Below are 12,042 nucleotides of genomic sequence, written 5' to 3' on the forward strand. Positions count from 1 at the left end.
TGTAATAAATGGACAGTTTCCAAATACAAACTGCAGAAATATACCTGCAGTACAACGCTATTGTATAAATACAAATGTTACATATGGTTTATGACTGCATATATAATTAGTAGAAGTATAAAAACAGGGACTGGAAAGAAAGACATCAAATTCATGATAGTGGTTACCTTTGAGGAGAAGGGAGAATAGAACTGAGGATTCAAATGGTACTCCACAACCTTATCTACAATGTTTATGTCAATTGTAAAAAAGATCTGAAGCAAATACACAGAAGGTCAACATTTGTTCCTATGAATTGTAAGGATATGAATATGTTATTATTTTCCAAAAATAAAAATTGAGTCACACATCAGCAATTTTCCGTGGTCTCCAAAAGTTCTCAGAAACACTGACCAATGACTCTAGTGAAAGCCACAAACTCCTTAAGTAAATGAACTTGTCTTACAGAAATAATATCTTATATATGTAATTAGTCTCATAGATTTTGAAAATAGTCTTGAATAACTATTTTCTCTATCTTTATGTTAAACTCTTTCACGACAACTGAGGTTTGCAATTTTGACCAGAAAAGTTCTAGCTGACCACCAGGCACGGTGGCTCACACCTGAAATCTCAGCACTTTGGGAGGCCAAGGCAGGCAGATCACTTGAGGTCAAAAGTTCAAGAACAGCCTGGCCAACATGGTGAAACCCCGCCTCTACTAAAAATACAAAAAATTAGCCGGGTGGGGTGGCGCACGCCTGTAATCCCAGCTACTCAGGAGGCTGAGGCTGGAGAATCGCTTGAACCCAGGAGGCGGAGGTTGCAGTGAGCCGAGATCACACCACTGCACTCCAGCCTGGGCAACAAGACTCAAAATCCTGTCTCAAAAAAAAATAAACAGAAAGAAAGTTCTAGTGGACCTTTATATAGACCTCGACCTCTCGACCTTTCCAGTTTTCATCATCTGCTGTCTTTACTTCTCAACTGCCACGGGGGTGCGACATTCTCCTTAGACTTAATATTTCTAGTTGTGCACTGCAGGTCTCATACACACACTCTTACCCCTGATAAAAACGCTATTTTTTGAATTCCTTTTCACTGACCTGACCCAATTTCCCTGACTTGGGACATTCCCAAGGTCCCTGTATAGTTTGAGCAAGTAGAATTTCGTTGCATTCTTTATCTTCGCTCTGAAGCAGGGACTTTCTCTCAACTCTAAGATTCCTAACCCTTTGCCCTTTCTTCCATTGAGTCCTTCCTCGTTTTCCACTGAAAGTACACTCATGTTCTTGAAATTCTACTGCAACTACATAACGGGGCATGGTAACTAATAGAACAGGGAAGAGACTGTTTACAAATATGTGGCTGAAGAGAGACGAAAGGTCTAAATTCCCAGTTAACAAAGCAAAAATAGAAGCCTGACAGAAATAGCTATGAAATAAGGCAGGATTTATTTAGATGCACCTCTGGGAGAAGCTGGGCTTTAATGTGGTGTTCCCAGAGCCCTTCCCTGTTTTCCATGCTCTTCTCCCCATCCGCCTCTCCCCCAAGCTTTGTTGCGAAAGAAAAGAAAACTTCACACTCCACACTGGGCTAAAGGGCAGTCTTACTCTGACAGGAATCAATGTGAATGGAAGGAAAGAAGCAAGGAGACAGGCGAGTAAGGTAACGAGGGAGGGGCAGGCAGGCAATCTTCTCAGGAACATCTATGTTAAATCAGATCTGGAGAGGGGTAGAAGGGAGGGTAAACGGTGTAACTTCTTTATCCCTTAGAATTTAGGGCTCCTTGCATAGTCATCTAATTTCCTAAATCACTATGCACTTGATGGTGGACTCCATTGGTAGCGAAGAGGAAATATCAATACAAATTCCAGGCAGGAATACTTCCAACACAGAAAAACTCCTCAGGCCACCAACACTACTTTCTGCCCACCTTGAACAGTGGACGCCTCACTTCCTTCTTAATGCAATTTTTAATTCTTCAGACACACTCCTCATTCCGACTCTGATCAACTGTGCTCCTCTCCCTGTTCTCAGTATCAGCTGCTTCGTTCCGCCTTCTTTCCCTAACTTGCTATGACTCTTGCCCCAATACTGACTGCAGCCTCCCCATCCCACCCCGCATCATTGGTCAACTAATTCCATTAATCCAACTAATCCTCGCACTCACTGATTCCGCAGTATTAAACTCCTTCACCCCCTCGCACGAGTCACCATACTTGGTAACATCTTTATATTGACCCCTCAGTGACCCCCCACAATGACGGCCTGCCATCCATTCTTTCCTCACATCACCCCTCCCTCCAGGCTGTCTTCTCTCAGCCGCAACCCATTCCTCAAGCTACCCCCTTCCCCCTGGACTCCAGCCCCACCCCTCCTGGCGCAGATCCCTTCCACCTTGATCCTCTCCCCTGTACGACTCCGCTCCTCCATCCTCCCACAGGACCCCCTCTTCCTCACGCAGACCTCCACATACCTATCTCCTCTCCCGCCGACCCCCTCCTCGGTACTCTCCTCGCACAGCTCCGGGTCACGAATACCGCCCTCGCATCCCGACTCCACTAGCCTTTGCCCGCCCCCGCCTTCGCCGCCTCACTCTCCCTACGCTGACACTAAGGCCCCTCCGCTGGGCCTCTTCCCAAAGCGGAGCCCACCCGGAACGAACCCCAGCCCTGGGAACCCACCAAGCCCACTCTACCGCACCCACCCGGTCCGATACCGCCCCCAGCCCCAGCCACTCCCCCACCGCCGCCGGCCTTCACTCACCCGCCTCCCTCCGCTCGCGCAGCCGAACCTGCCGGCAGCGACACCTGACAGCGGCCCAATCAAAGCGCGACTTCTTTGCGGTTCCACCAATCAGCGAAGGGCGCGCACCGGTAACAGAGTCAGGCTGCGTTGGCCGGCACTTCTGCGCGGAGGAGCGTGACCCCTGGTGGCTCTGGGAGGGAATGCAACTTGATGCTCCCTTCCTTTGATTTTTCACTGCGTCGCCAAAGTCCAGATGCGTGGTCTAGACAGAGACGTTCCATGAGACGACAGGGTGGGTGGGAAGCCTCATGCTGAGAAAGAGGAAGAGGCAGAGTTTGTGCCATTGCTGTTCCTTCGGAGCAAAAACCAGGTCTTCCCTTTGTCTTATGAGACAAAACAGGGTCTCATATACGTATAGATCCAATAAATAAAGGTTGAAAATATTAACAGATGTAAAGAGGAGTGACAGGGAGACTGGAGACAAAAAAGAGACAAGGAGAGAAGCAGATAAGAAAGTTAAGGGAAGGAACAGAGAGACATTTACAGAGGAGGCAAGAAAATGGATGGATCTGGAACTCTAGACAAATTGATTCCTATCTCCACAGCCTGCTTTTTCTCTATGCTCCAGACAAAGCTGGATTTGAATCCTGGCCTTACCTTTAATAGCTGTGCAGCCTTGAGCGACTCACTTAACTTCTCTGGGCCTTTATTTTTCTCATCCATAAAAATAGGATTAAAAACCTAGGGCTGGGCTCGGTGGCTCAGGCCTGTAATCCCAGCACTTTCGGAGGCCAAGTTAGGCGGATCACTAGGTCAGGAGGTCAAGATCATCCTGGCCAACATGGTGAAACCCCGTCTCTACTGAATATACAGAAATTAGCTGAGTGTGGTGGTGCGCACCTGTAATCCCAGCTACTCGGGAGGCTGAGGCAGGAGAATCGTTTGAACGGGGGAGGTGGAGACTGCAGTGAGTCCAGATGGCGCCACTGCACCCCAGCCTGTTGAGAAAGCCAGACTCCTTCTCAAAAAAAAAAAAAAAAAAAAAAAACCCAAAAAAACCTAATTAAGGCCAATTGTAGTGACTCACGCCTACAATCCCAGTACGTTGGGAGGCCGAGGCGGGCAGATCGCTGGAGTGCAAGGAGTTCAAGACCAGCCTGGTCAACATGATGAAACCCTGTCTCTACAAGAAATGCAAAAGCTAGCCAGGTGTGGTGGCGTATGCTTGTGCTCCCAGCTACTTAGGAGGCTGAGGCGAGAGGATCACTTGAGCCTGGGAGATGGAGTTTGCAGTGAGCCAAGATCACCTTACTACATTCCAACCTGGGTGACAGAGCAAGACCCTGTCTCAAAAAACAACAACAACAAAACACCTCACTTAAAGGGTATTGATAATATGAAAGCATTTTGTATTGTATATGTTATTGCTCTTATTATCCTCGCATCTTCACTTGGGTTTCCCTGGTCAAGACAGTTGTTCCCTTTTTCTTCTCTGCAATATTAGGGGTCTTGCCACTTGTCCAGTCGTGCCTCATTGTACTGACCCCATAAGGCCTCCTGAATGGACATAGAAATGATTCTAAGGGCTTGAATAGATTATTCTAAGAGGAATAGATGCCTCCCTAGTTCATGCTCAGGCTCATGCCCCCTCCACCACTCTAGCCCTTCAAACTAGCTATTACAGCATCTTCCAGGTATTTAACTCCCCTTACTATCCCCATGAAAATGTAGACTCTGTCCCCAGTAATCATTGGAACAATCCAATTCAACTCAATGAAATAATACATATAAAAGTTCCTTGTAATTGTAAGGTGCTTTAAAAATATTAAATACTATTGACAACAATAATTCTTATTAAATAAATGAAATACCATATAACAATACCATATATTGATTACTTCCATATGCTGCAAAATAATTTTTTAAATGAGCATTAATATATTATGTGCTTGTAAAAGGCACACAAGGGATAAGAAAAGTGCATAAGTACATGTGTTTTCTCAGTGGAATTATTGCTCACATTTGGGAAGCTACTCTCTAAACTTGGGTAATTACTCCTCTGGCTGTCTTATTTCTCTTTCTGTAATTATCTCTTCCCACTTCCTATTCCTTAGTAACACCCTCTCAATCAAATAGCAACCCTACTGCTCTGGAAGATTATCTCCCTATTTATCTGGATAAATACACGCTATTCTAAGAAATTATATTTATTTATTCACGGCTACTTTTTAACCTAGGTGAAGAGGCCCCACAATACCGGCAACATTTTCCACACTGCAGCTGCATAACTCTGTTCTCTAATAATTGATGTCTTACCAGAAGAAGAAGGGATGGACCCAAGAGAGAGGTGGACACTTCTAAGAATACCCACAAATGACGAAGGTAGAATAGAAGGACACAAGGAAGGCCTAAGGAGAATGAACGGAATGAGAGTAGTATGGGGGAATTCTCGATGTGAAGGGAATTCTCTTTCCCAAATACTCTCTCTTAAGATTTCCAAGTATCTGTCTTGTGGGTACACCAGGATAGCAGAGGGAAGGGACTAATGCCACAGTGCTACTCCAGCTTAACTGACCCTCCACGCTGAAGCCCCTCATCTCTATTTCAACTCTAGCATTCATTCTCCTTGCTACCAGGACAAAGATCAAGTCATACCTGGAGCTGGGAAACAAAGCCCTCTCAAATCTGAATATGTGTTTCACGAGGAGAGAGAGCAGGAGAGGGGACCACGAGGAAGGCAGAGATTCCCTGACGACCTCATGCCCTTGTACACCACTCGCCTTTACTCTCTGGATTAAACAGCATTAGGGAGACAAGAGAGGAAACACATGTGGTGTCTGGAGACCTGTGCCTGCCTGTTCCAATCCCACACCCAGTCATCTCACCACACCCTTCACCTCACTTTACCTTCTCCTCCAGCACAGGAACTAGGAACTATGGAGAGAGAAGCCAAGGGAGAGGAGGAGGAGGAAACTAACGATTCCCCGCCCAACCCCACACCCAGCACCACCAACAGGTGGGCAGGCTTGCCGAGAAAACGCAGAGGGCATCCTGTGAGCAGCAAACACATCTGAGCCTGGAAAAGACGCAGAGAAGTAAAAGATCAAAGGTGAGGTAGGGGACGTGGAGGAAAGTGGGAGAGACAAAAGGAAAACAAAAAGTGGGGGATCATGAGAAGCAGAGACAGGAAATAACAGGGCTTCAGACTTGGGTGCAGAATGGAGGTGGAGGACACAGCACAGATGGCATAAGAATTAATATTTCCTTGGTTCCTCCCAGGGAGTCCTTTCTCAACTTTGTAAGGCGTGCACAGAGGTGGCAAGGAAGCACCTTGCTCCTCTTCCTGGTTCTAAGGAAAAGGTGACCTTGAGCCAGTGGGTGTCTTTCCCAGTGCCTGCCTCTAACCCTGTGCTTTCTCCATATCCTCCTCTGGTATCTGTGTTTATTCCGCGGTTTCCCCGCGGCTGCCCCCGGGAGACCGAAGAGGTGGCTGGGGCAGGCCGAAAGCAGAGGAAAGGTTGGGCAATGTCACCCTTGCACACCCACAGGGTAGACGGATCGAGTTTCAGCTTAAACCGAGGGCTGTGGGGGAAGGGTGTTGGGTTCAGCTAGTCCACGTGGGTGCTGTCCTCCACTTGGTGCTGAAATCTGGGCGGCCACATCCCGGGGGCGGGAGGGGGCTACATCCCCGGCTTTAGACGCGCGAGTCTCAGGTCCCGCTAATTACCTGACGGGCGCTGCCCACCCCTGCCCCGGCGCACCTAGCGCGGTGGCAGGCGGGAAGGCGGGGCCTGGGGGAGCCCCACCCCTGGAGACTGCGGCTGGGGCCTCTCTCTCCTCCGCCCGCCCGCCAGCCACTAGCTCACTGCGCCTCTCCTGCAGTCTGGTTGGCACCGGCTCCCATTCCGGCTCCAGCCTCCAATCCGACCCCCATTTCGGCTGCAGCCTCGGACCTAGCTCCGGCCCTCGGTCTATCCGGTTGCATCCTCCCTCCCTGTTCCGGATCTTATCTTGCGCCAGCGCCTACTCCAGGATCCCGTAGCCAGACCTCAAGCCATGGCTGGTCCCTTCTCCCGTCTGCTGTCCGCCCGCCCGGGACTCAGGCTCCTGGCTTTGGCCGGAGCGGGGTCTCTAGCCGCTGGGTTTCTGCTCCGACCGGAACCTGTACGAGCGGCCAGTGAACGACGGAGGCTGTATCCCCCGAGGTAACAGTGCCTGAGGCGCGGGAGGAGGCGGGGGCAGGTGGTGATGGGAACGAAGGTGCGGGTAGAAATGAGAATCCGGGCAACAGAGAAGGGCTATAATCACGAAGGCCCTGGAGCTGGAGGGCTGTGCAGTCTGCAGACCTCAGTGGGGTGGGGGTGGGGGCCAAAACCATAAAGCAAGAACATTCCTGGGGACCTGCCAAGACCAACTCTGGCCCTACGAGTTCTAGCTGCACTGGCTGCCCAAATCCCTAATTGTAAAGCCAGGAACTATCCTTTTCGCTCCCCTCCATCTCCTTCCCTCATTTCCTCAGTTCCTCTCCTTAGGCTTTTCCCCTCCTCCATCCCTAGTGTTGTGTCATGGGAGGAAAGAACTGAGCAGATCTGAAGAAACTGAGCTGGCCAGCCAGAGGCAACTAGAACTATTAGGAAAGCATAGACTCTGAAAGTCCCTAAAGAGATTACCAAGGTTTAGCCTCTTTCTAATTCCCCCTCCTCCCACGGAGCAAAGCCAGACATGGCCAACTGGACAGCTCCCAGGTAACTGCACTAGGTCTAGGCGTCTGTGCCCTCCCTCCATGGTTACTGGGTACCCCCTCCCCAGCGCTGAGTACCCAGACCTCCGAAAGCACAACAACTGCATGGCCAGTCACCTGACCCCAGCAGTCTATGCACGGCTCTGCGACAAGACCACACCCACTGGTTGGACGCTAGATCAGTGTATCCAGACTGGCGTGGACAACCCTGGCCACCCCTTCATCAAGACTGTGGGCATGGTGGCTGGAGATGAGGAGACCTATGAGGTAGGGGGTCCCCAGAGTCTCCCTGATGATCCAACTCATCTTCCCAGTAATCCCAGCTCTTTTCCCCTAAAGACCTCTCACTTTCCCCCAAGACTCTGAGCCCCCCATACTTAAGTTTTCTGAACCAATGAAATCAACGCACAATTGAAGTCTGGGGAGGGATTCCCTCTCCTTAACCATCTCTCCCTCTTAACTCCCCTTAGGTATTTGCTGACCTGTTTGACCCTGTGATCCAAGAGCGACACAATGGATATGACCCCCGGACAATGAAGCACACCACGGATCTAGATGCCAGTAAAGTGAGTTCAAATATCCCACTTCTGATTTGCATTGCCTGTGTACAACACTCTGTATCTCCAACCCCTTCACCTTATTTCCTGACTCATGGTCATTATACTGCTGAGCTTTTAATCTTAATGTAAGGAAAGAATCATATCTTAAGGGGCAGCATATATGGAGATGGAAGGATAGATAAGAATGACCATGGCCCAAGGTGGGTGGTCTGGGGAAAGGTCTGCAATGCCCCCTTCAATTCCAGTGCTTTCCCAAAGGGCCTCTTCTTCCAGTGCACGCAGGAAGAATGCACAAAGAGTCCTCTAATGCCTAAGGAAGGTCTCTCCTTTCCCAGGGGCCCTCAGTTCCCACCGTGTTTCTGTGACTTACATTGATTTCCCTTATCTCCCAGATCCGTTCTGGCTACTTTGATGAGAGGTATGTATTGTCCTCTAGAGTCAGAACTGGCCGAAGCATCCGAGGACTCAGTCTGCCTCCAGCTTGCACTCGAGCAGAGCGACGAGAGGTGGAACGTGTTGTGGTGGATGCACTGAGTGGCCTGAAGGGTGACCTGGCTGGACGTTACTATAGGCTCAGTGAGATGACAGAGGCTGAACAGCAGCAGCTTATTGATGTGAGGGCCTTAAAAGGGTGCTGGTTGGTGGGAGCAGATGGGGAAGGCTGGGCCAGATGAGACATGGGCTCTGAAAGGCCCAGGGGCCACCATGAAGATTCTTAACCCAAGTCCTGTTACTCTTCCCAGGACCACTTTCTGTTTGATAAGCCTGTGTCCCCATTGCTGACTGCAGCAGGAATGGCTCGGGACTGGCCAGATGCTCGTGGAATTTGGTATGAAGCTGCTCATTAAGTCTTTTGTCTTCATGCCCTCATAAATGCTTTTTTTCCCTCTATCTCTCCCAATTCTTGCCTTGCCTCTTGATCACTGTCCCTCTCCGGCCCTCAGGCACAACAATGAGAAGAGCTTCCTGATCTGGGTGAATGAGGAGGATCATACACGGGTGATCTCCATGGAGAAGGGTGGCAACATGAAGAGAGTGTTTGAAAGATTCTGCCGAGGCCTCAAAGAGGTTAGAGAAGATTGTGTAGGGGAGCTAGGTGGGAGGACATAAGGAAAACCAAAGAGTAGCATAAATAGATTATGTAATTTATCAACCAACCTAAGACATGTCTGATGGTAAAAAAGGACTATCTAGGACTCACTCTAGGACTAAAGGTATAAACCAGCTGGGACCATACTGGGAAAACCAGGACATGTGGTCACACTAAGATTAGGAAAAGAGTGTCAGGAACCTTAGAAAGTGAAGAAGGCAGGTAATGCAAAGAAGGAATAACTGAGATGGCACGTCAGTGCCTGGGATGTGTGCAGTGGGATGGTGAGGTGTGCAGATAAGGAAAACATTCGAGCTTAGATTGATGTCGGCGCGGAGAGGTTGCTGTGTTCATGACTCTAATATAACCACCCAGTTCTGAGCCAAGGTAGGCCTTGACTCTGGATTCTATCATTCTTGTTAAAGTATCGGGTCTAGGCTTTAAGTTGAGAGTTCAGAGGGAGACTGGGGAAGGTGGAGGATAGAATGGTTCAAGTTCTAGAATATGTGGCTCTAGATGAGAGGTTGAACTGAATCATCAATCCTACATGGATTGGGTCTCCGTATTCAAGTCTACATTAGAAATCCCCATAAACTCAATTCAATTCTTACTGTATGTTCTCAAACATACAGTTCTATTTTAGGTTTGCAAAGAAAAAGAACTCCTCTTTTAGATTCTGAGAAGTTTCTACTATTTTTGGCAAGTAATAGATAACATATTCTGACTATGAGTGGGTAGAGAAGTACCTTTAAATTATATGCCTCAGTTTCCTCATCTGTAAAATTGGGATAATGAGATTTTCTACATTTTAGGTTGTTGTGGGGATTAAATGAAATACAGGTAAAGTACTTGGTCCACAGTAAGTGCTTAATAAGTGTTAAAGTGTTAGCTGCAATATTATTCTAGATGGAAGGGTTTCCCCCCATGTTCAGCATGTAAGATATCCCCTATGGCATGGTTCCTTCTGAACTATAAACAGGATCCCTTTACTCATGTTGGGTAGTGGTCTTTGTGAGCATCACTCTGCTAGATCCCTTGTCTCTTGAACTCTAATAGTCATCTTCATGACTACATGGTTAAGTGAAGCCAAACACCTTCCCCCCGCCACCTATTCCTATGAATCTGGCTTTTCTGCTCTGTTATCATCTTTCTCTGCAGTCACACAGGTGCTCCGTTCACAGCTAACAGAATGTTATCTTACCTCTTCCTGGCAAAGCTTACACCTTCATCTTCTGTCTGAAGGGACCCTCCCAAGCTCTAGGCTCATTAGCAAAGCAAAGATAATCGATGCATGCAGAACTCATTGAATAATCAGTCCTCTCTCAGTTCAGTTTACCACCTCTGTTCATTTCCCTAGATCATCCTTAATACACCACTCCTTCGAGTTTTCTTCTTCCACATATTTTTTCACAATCTCATTATTATGCACATCATAATTTTGCATCATGCATGCATGAAAACAATAACAAACCTTTTTCATTTAAAAAAAGACCAATGTCATTCATTCACAGCCAAGTTTCTGTTCTAGACATATTTCTAGTGTTCTTGTGGGTCTAGCTAAGGGAGGGTCCAGGGTTAATGAAATATCCCTGATTTTTCATTAACAAAACCTTTGTGGACTCAGGTGGAGAGACTTATCCAAGAACGTGGCTGGGAGTTCATGTGGAATGAGCGTTTGGGATACATCTTGACCTGTCCATCTAACCTGGGCACTGGACTTCGGGCAGGAGTGCACATCAAACTGCCCCTGCTAAGCAAAGTAAAGGAGTTGTGGGGTTACAGAGGGGTGTGAGTAAGGTAGGGTGGGTTGTGGATGGGAAGGGAGTGGACCCTTTGGAAAGGAGCCAAACATGTTGTGGCTAAAGGGTCAGGGGACAGGCCAGGCACAGTGGCTCATGCCTCTAATCCCAACACTTGGGAGGCCAAGGCAGGCAGATTACTTGAGCCCAGGAGTTCAAGACCGGCCTGGGCAACCTGCTGAAACCCCATCTCTACTACAAATACAAAAGTTAGCTGGGTGTAGTGGAGGCTGAGGTGAGAGGATCACTTAAGCCTGGGAAGTCGAGGCTTCAGTGAGCTGTGATCACTCCAGCCTGGGTGACAGAGAGAGACCCTGTCTAAAAAAAAATAAAAAAGAAAAAAGGAAAAAAAAATTCAGGAGACAGAGCTCTGAGCAGGTTCAGGGCTCTTTCAGGTAGGACTAGTCTCTGCCTCTATTGACCCTGCTCCCAATCCCTATCTCCTCTCTAGGATAGCCGCTTCCCAAAGATCCTGGAGAACCTAAGACTCCAAAAGCGTGGTACTGGAGGAGTGGACACTGCTGCCACAGGCGGTGTCTTTGATATTTCTAATTTGGACCGGCTAGGCAAATCAGAGGTGAGATCCTAAGGGATTAGGACGAGGAGAGGTATAGGTCTGCGGGGGCTGAAATATGGCAGTGAGTGAGCCTCCAGGATGTAACATAATCTGAAATGAAATTCAGGTTGAGTGGGGAGGCAATTGGAAATGAGCAGGCAAGTCAGTCAGTGATAAAGAAAAACTCAGACTGTAGGAAGCAGATCAAAGATTAGTGTCCCTTAGGTGGAGCTGGTGCAACTGGTCATCGATGGAGTAAACTATTTGATTGATTGTGAACGGCGTCTGGAGAGAGGCCAGGATATCCGCATCCCCACACCTGTCATCCACACCAAGCATTAACTCCCCATCGCCAGCTGATGACTCAAGATTCCCAGGAGTTCTGCTCATTCTAATGATGGCCCATTCTACTTGATCTGGACCTGCCCCCGCATCCCCTGCCTCCATCCTAGTAAAGACTCCTTGCTATCCTGCAGCTGTCTGTGTTACTTCTAATGGTGGGGTGAGGAGGGAGCAGCCTTCAGGAAATGAAAAGAGGCAGTGGGATTATTTATGATGGAAAGAGA

General features: G+C 48.3%; 2 protein-coding genes across 14 annotated transcripts in view; one reads left to right on the forward strand and one right to left on the reverse strand.

Annotated features, from left to right (window-relative positions):
* Positions 1-3,124, reverse strand: part of PPIP5K1 (diphosphoinositol pentakisphosphate kinase 1) — a 57,346-nt gene extending 54,222 nt beyond the window's left edge. For 3 of the 10 annotated variants that reach the window (XM_055363552.2, XM_055363551.2, XM_055363549.2), the window contains exon 1: positions 2,749-3,124. The gene's annotated coding sequence lies outside the window, so the exon portion shown is untranslated. Of the gene's footprint in view, positions 1-167; positions 2,166-2,458; positions 2,548-2,748 lie in introns of those variants that run through there. The other 7 variants (XM_063698959.1, XM_063698957.1, XM_063698956.1 and 4 more) reach the window with 4 other exon arrangements.
* Positions 3,125-5,684: 2,560 nt separating this feature from the next.
* CKMT1B (creatine kinase, mitochondrial 1B) lies at positions 5,685-11,951 on the forward strand. Of its 4 annotated transcripts, none has more exons than XM_055363570.2 (10): positions 5,685-5,839; positions 6,751-6,935; positions 7,540-7,738; positions 7,942-8,037; positions 8,424-8,645; positions 8,775-8,860; positions 8,976-9,099; positions 10,746-10,880; positions 11,372-11,497; positions 11,702-11,951. In XM_055363570.2, the coding sequence occupies exons 2-10, from the start codon at positions 6,787-6,789 to the stop codon at positions 11,816-11,818; spliced, it is 1,254 nt and encodes a 417-aa protein (XP_055219545.1). In that variant the 5' UTR covers positions 5,685-5,839; positions 6,751-6,786; the 3' UTR covers positions 11,819-11,951. The 4 variants fall into 4 exon arrangements, with proteins under 4 accessions (XP_055219545.1, XP_055219544.1, XP_063555037.1 ...); XM_055363569.2 differs by having other exon boundaries at positions 5,686-5,839; positions 6,676-6,935; XM_063698967.1 differs by lacking the exon at positions 5,685-5,839 and having other exon boundaries at positions 6,423-6,935.
* The last annotated feature ends 91 nt before the right edge of the window (positions 11,952-12,042 follow it).

This window comes from Gorilla gorilla, chromosome 16 (genome assembly GCF_029281585.2).
Source record: "Gorilla gorilla gorilla isolate KB3781 chromosome 16, NHGRI_mGorGor1-v2.1_pri, whole genome shotgun sequence".
Taxonomy (NCBI): domain Eukaryota; kingdom Metazoa; phylum Chordata; class Mammalia; order Primates; family Hominidae; genus Gorilla; species Gorilla gorilla.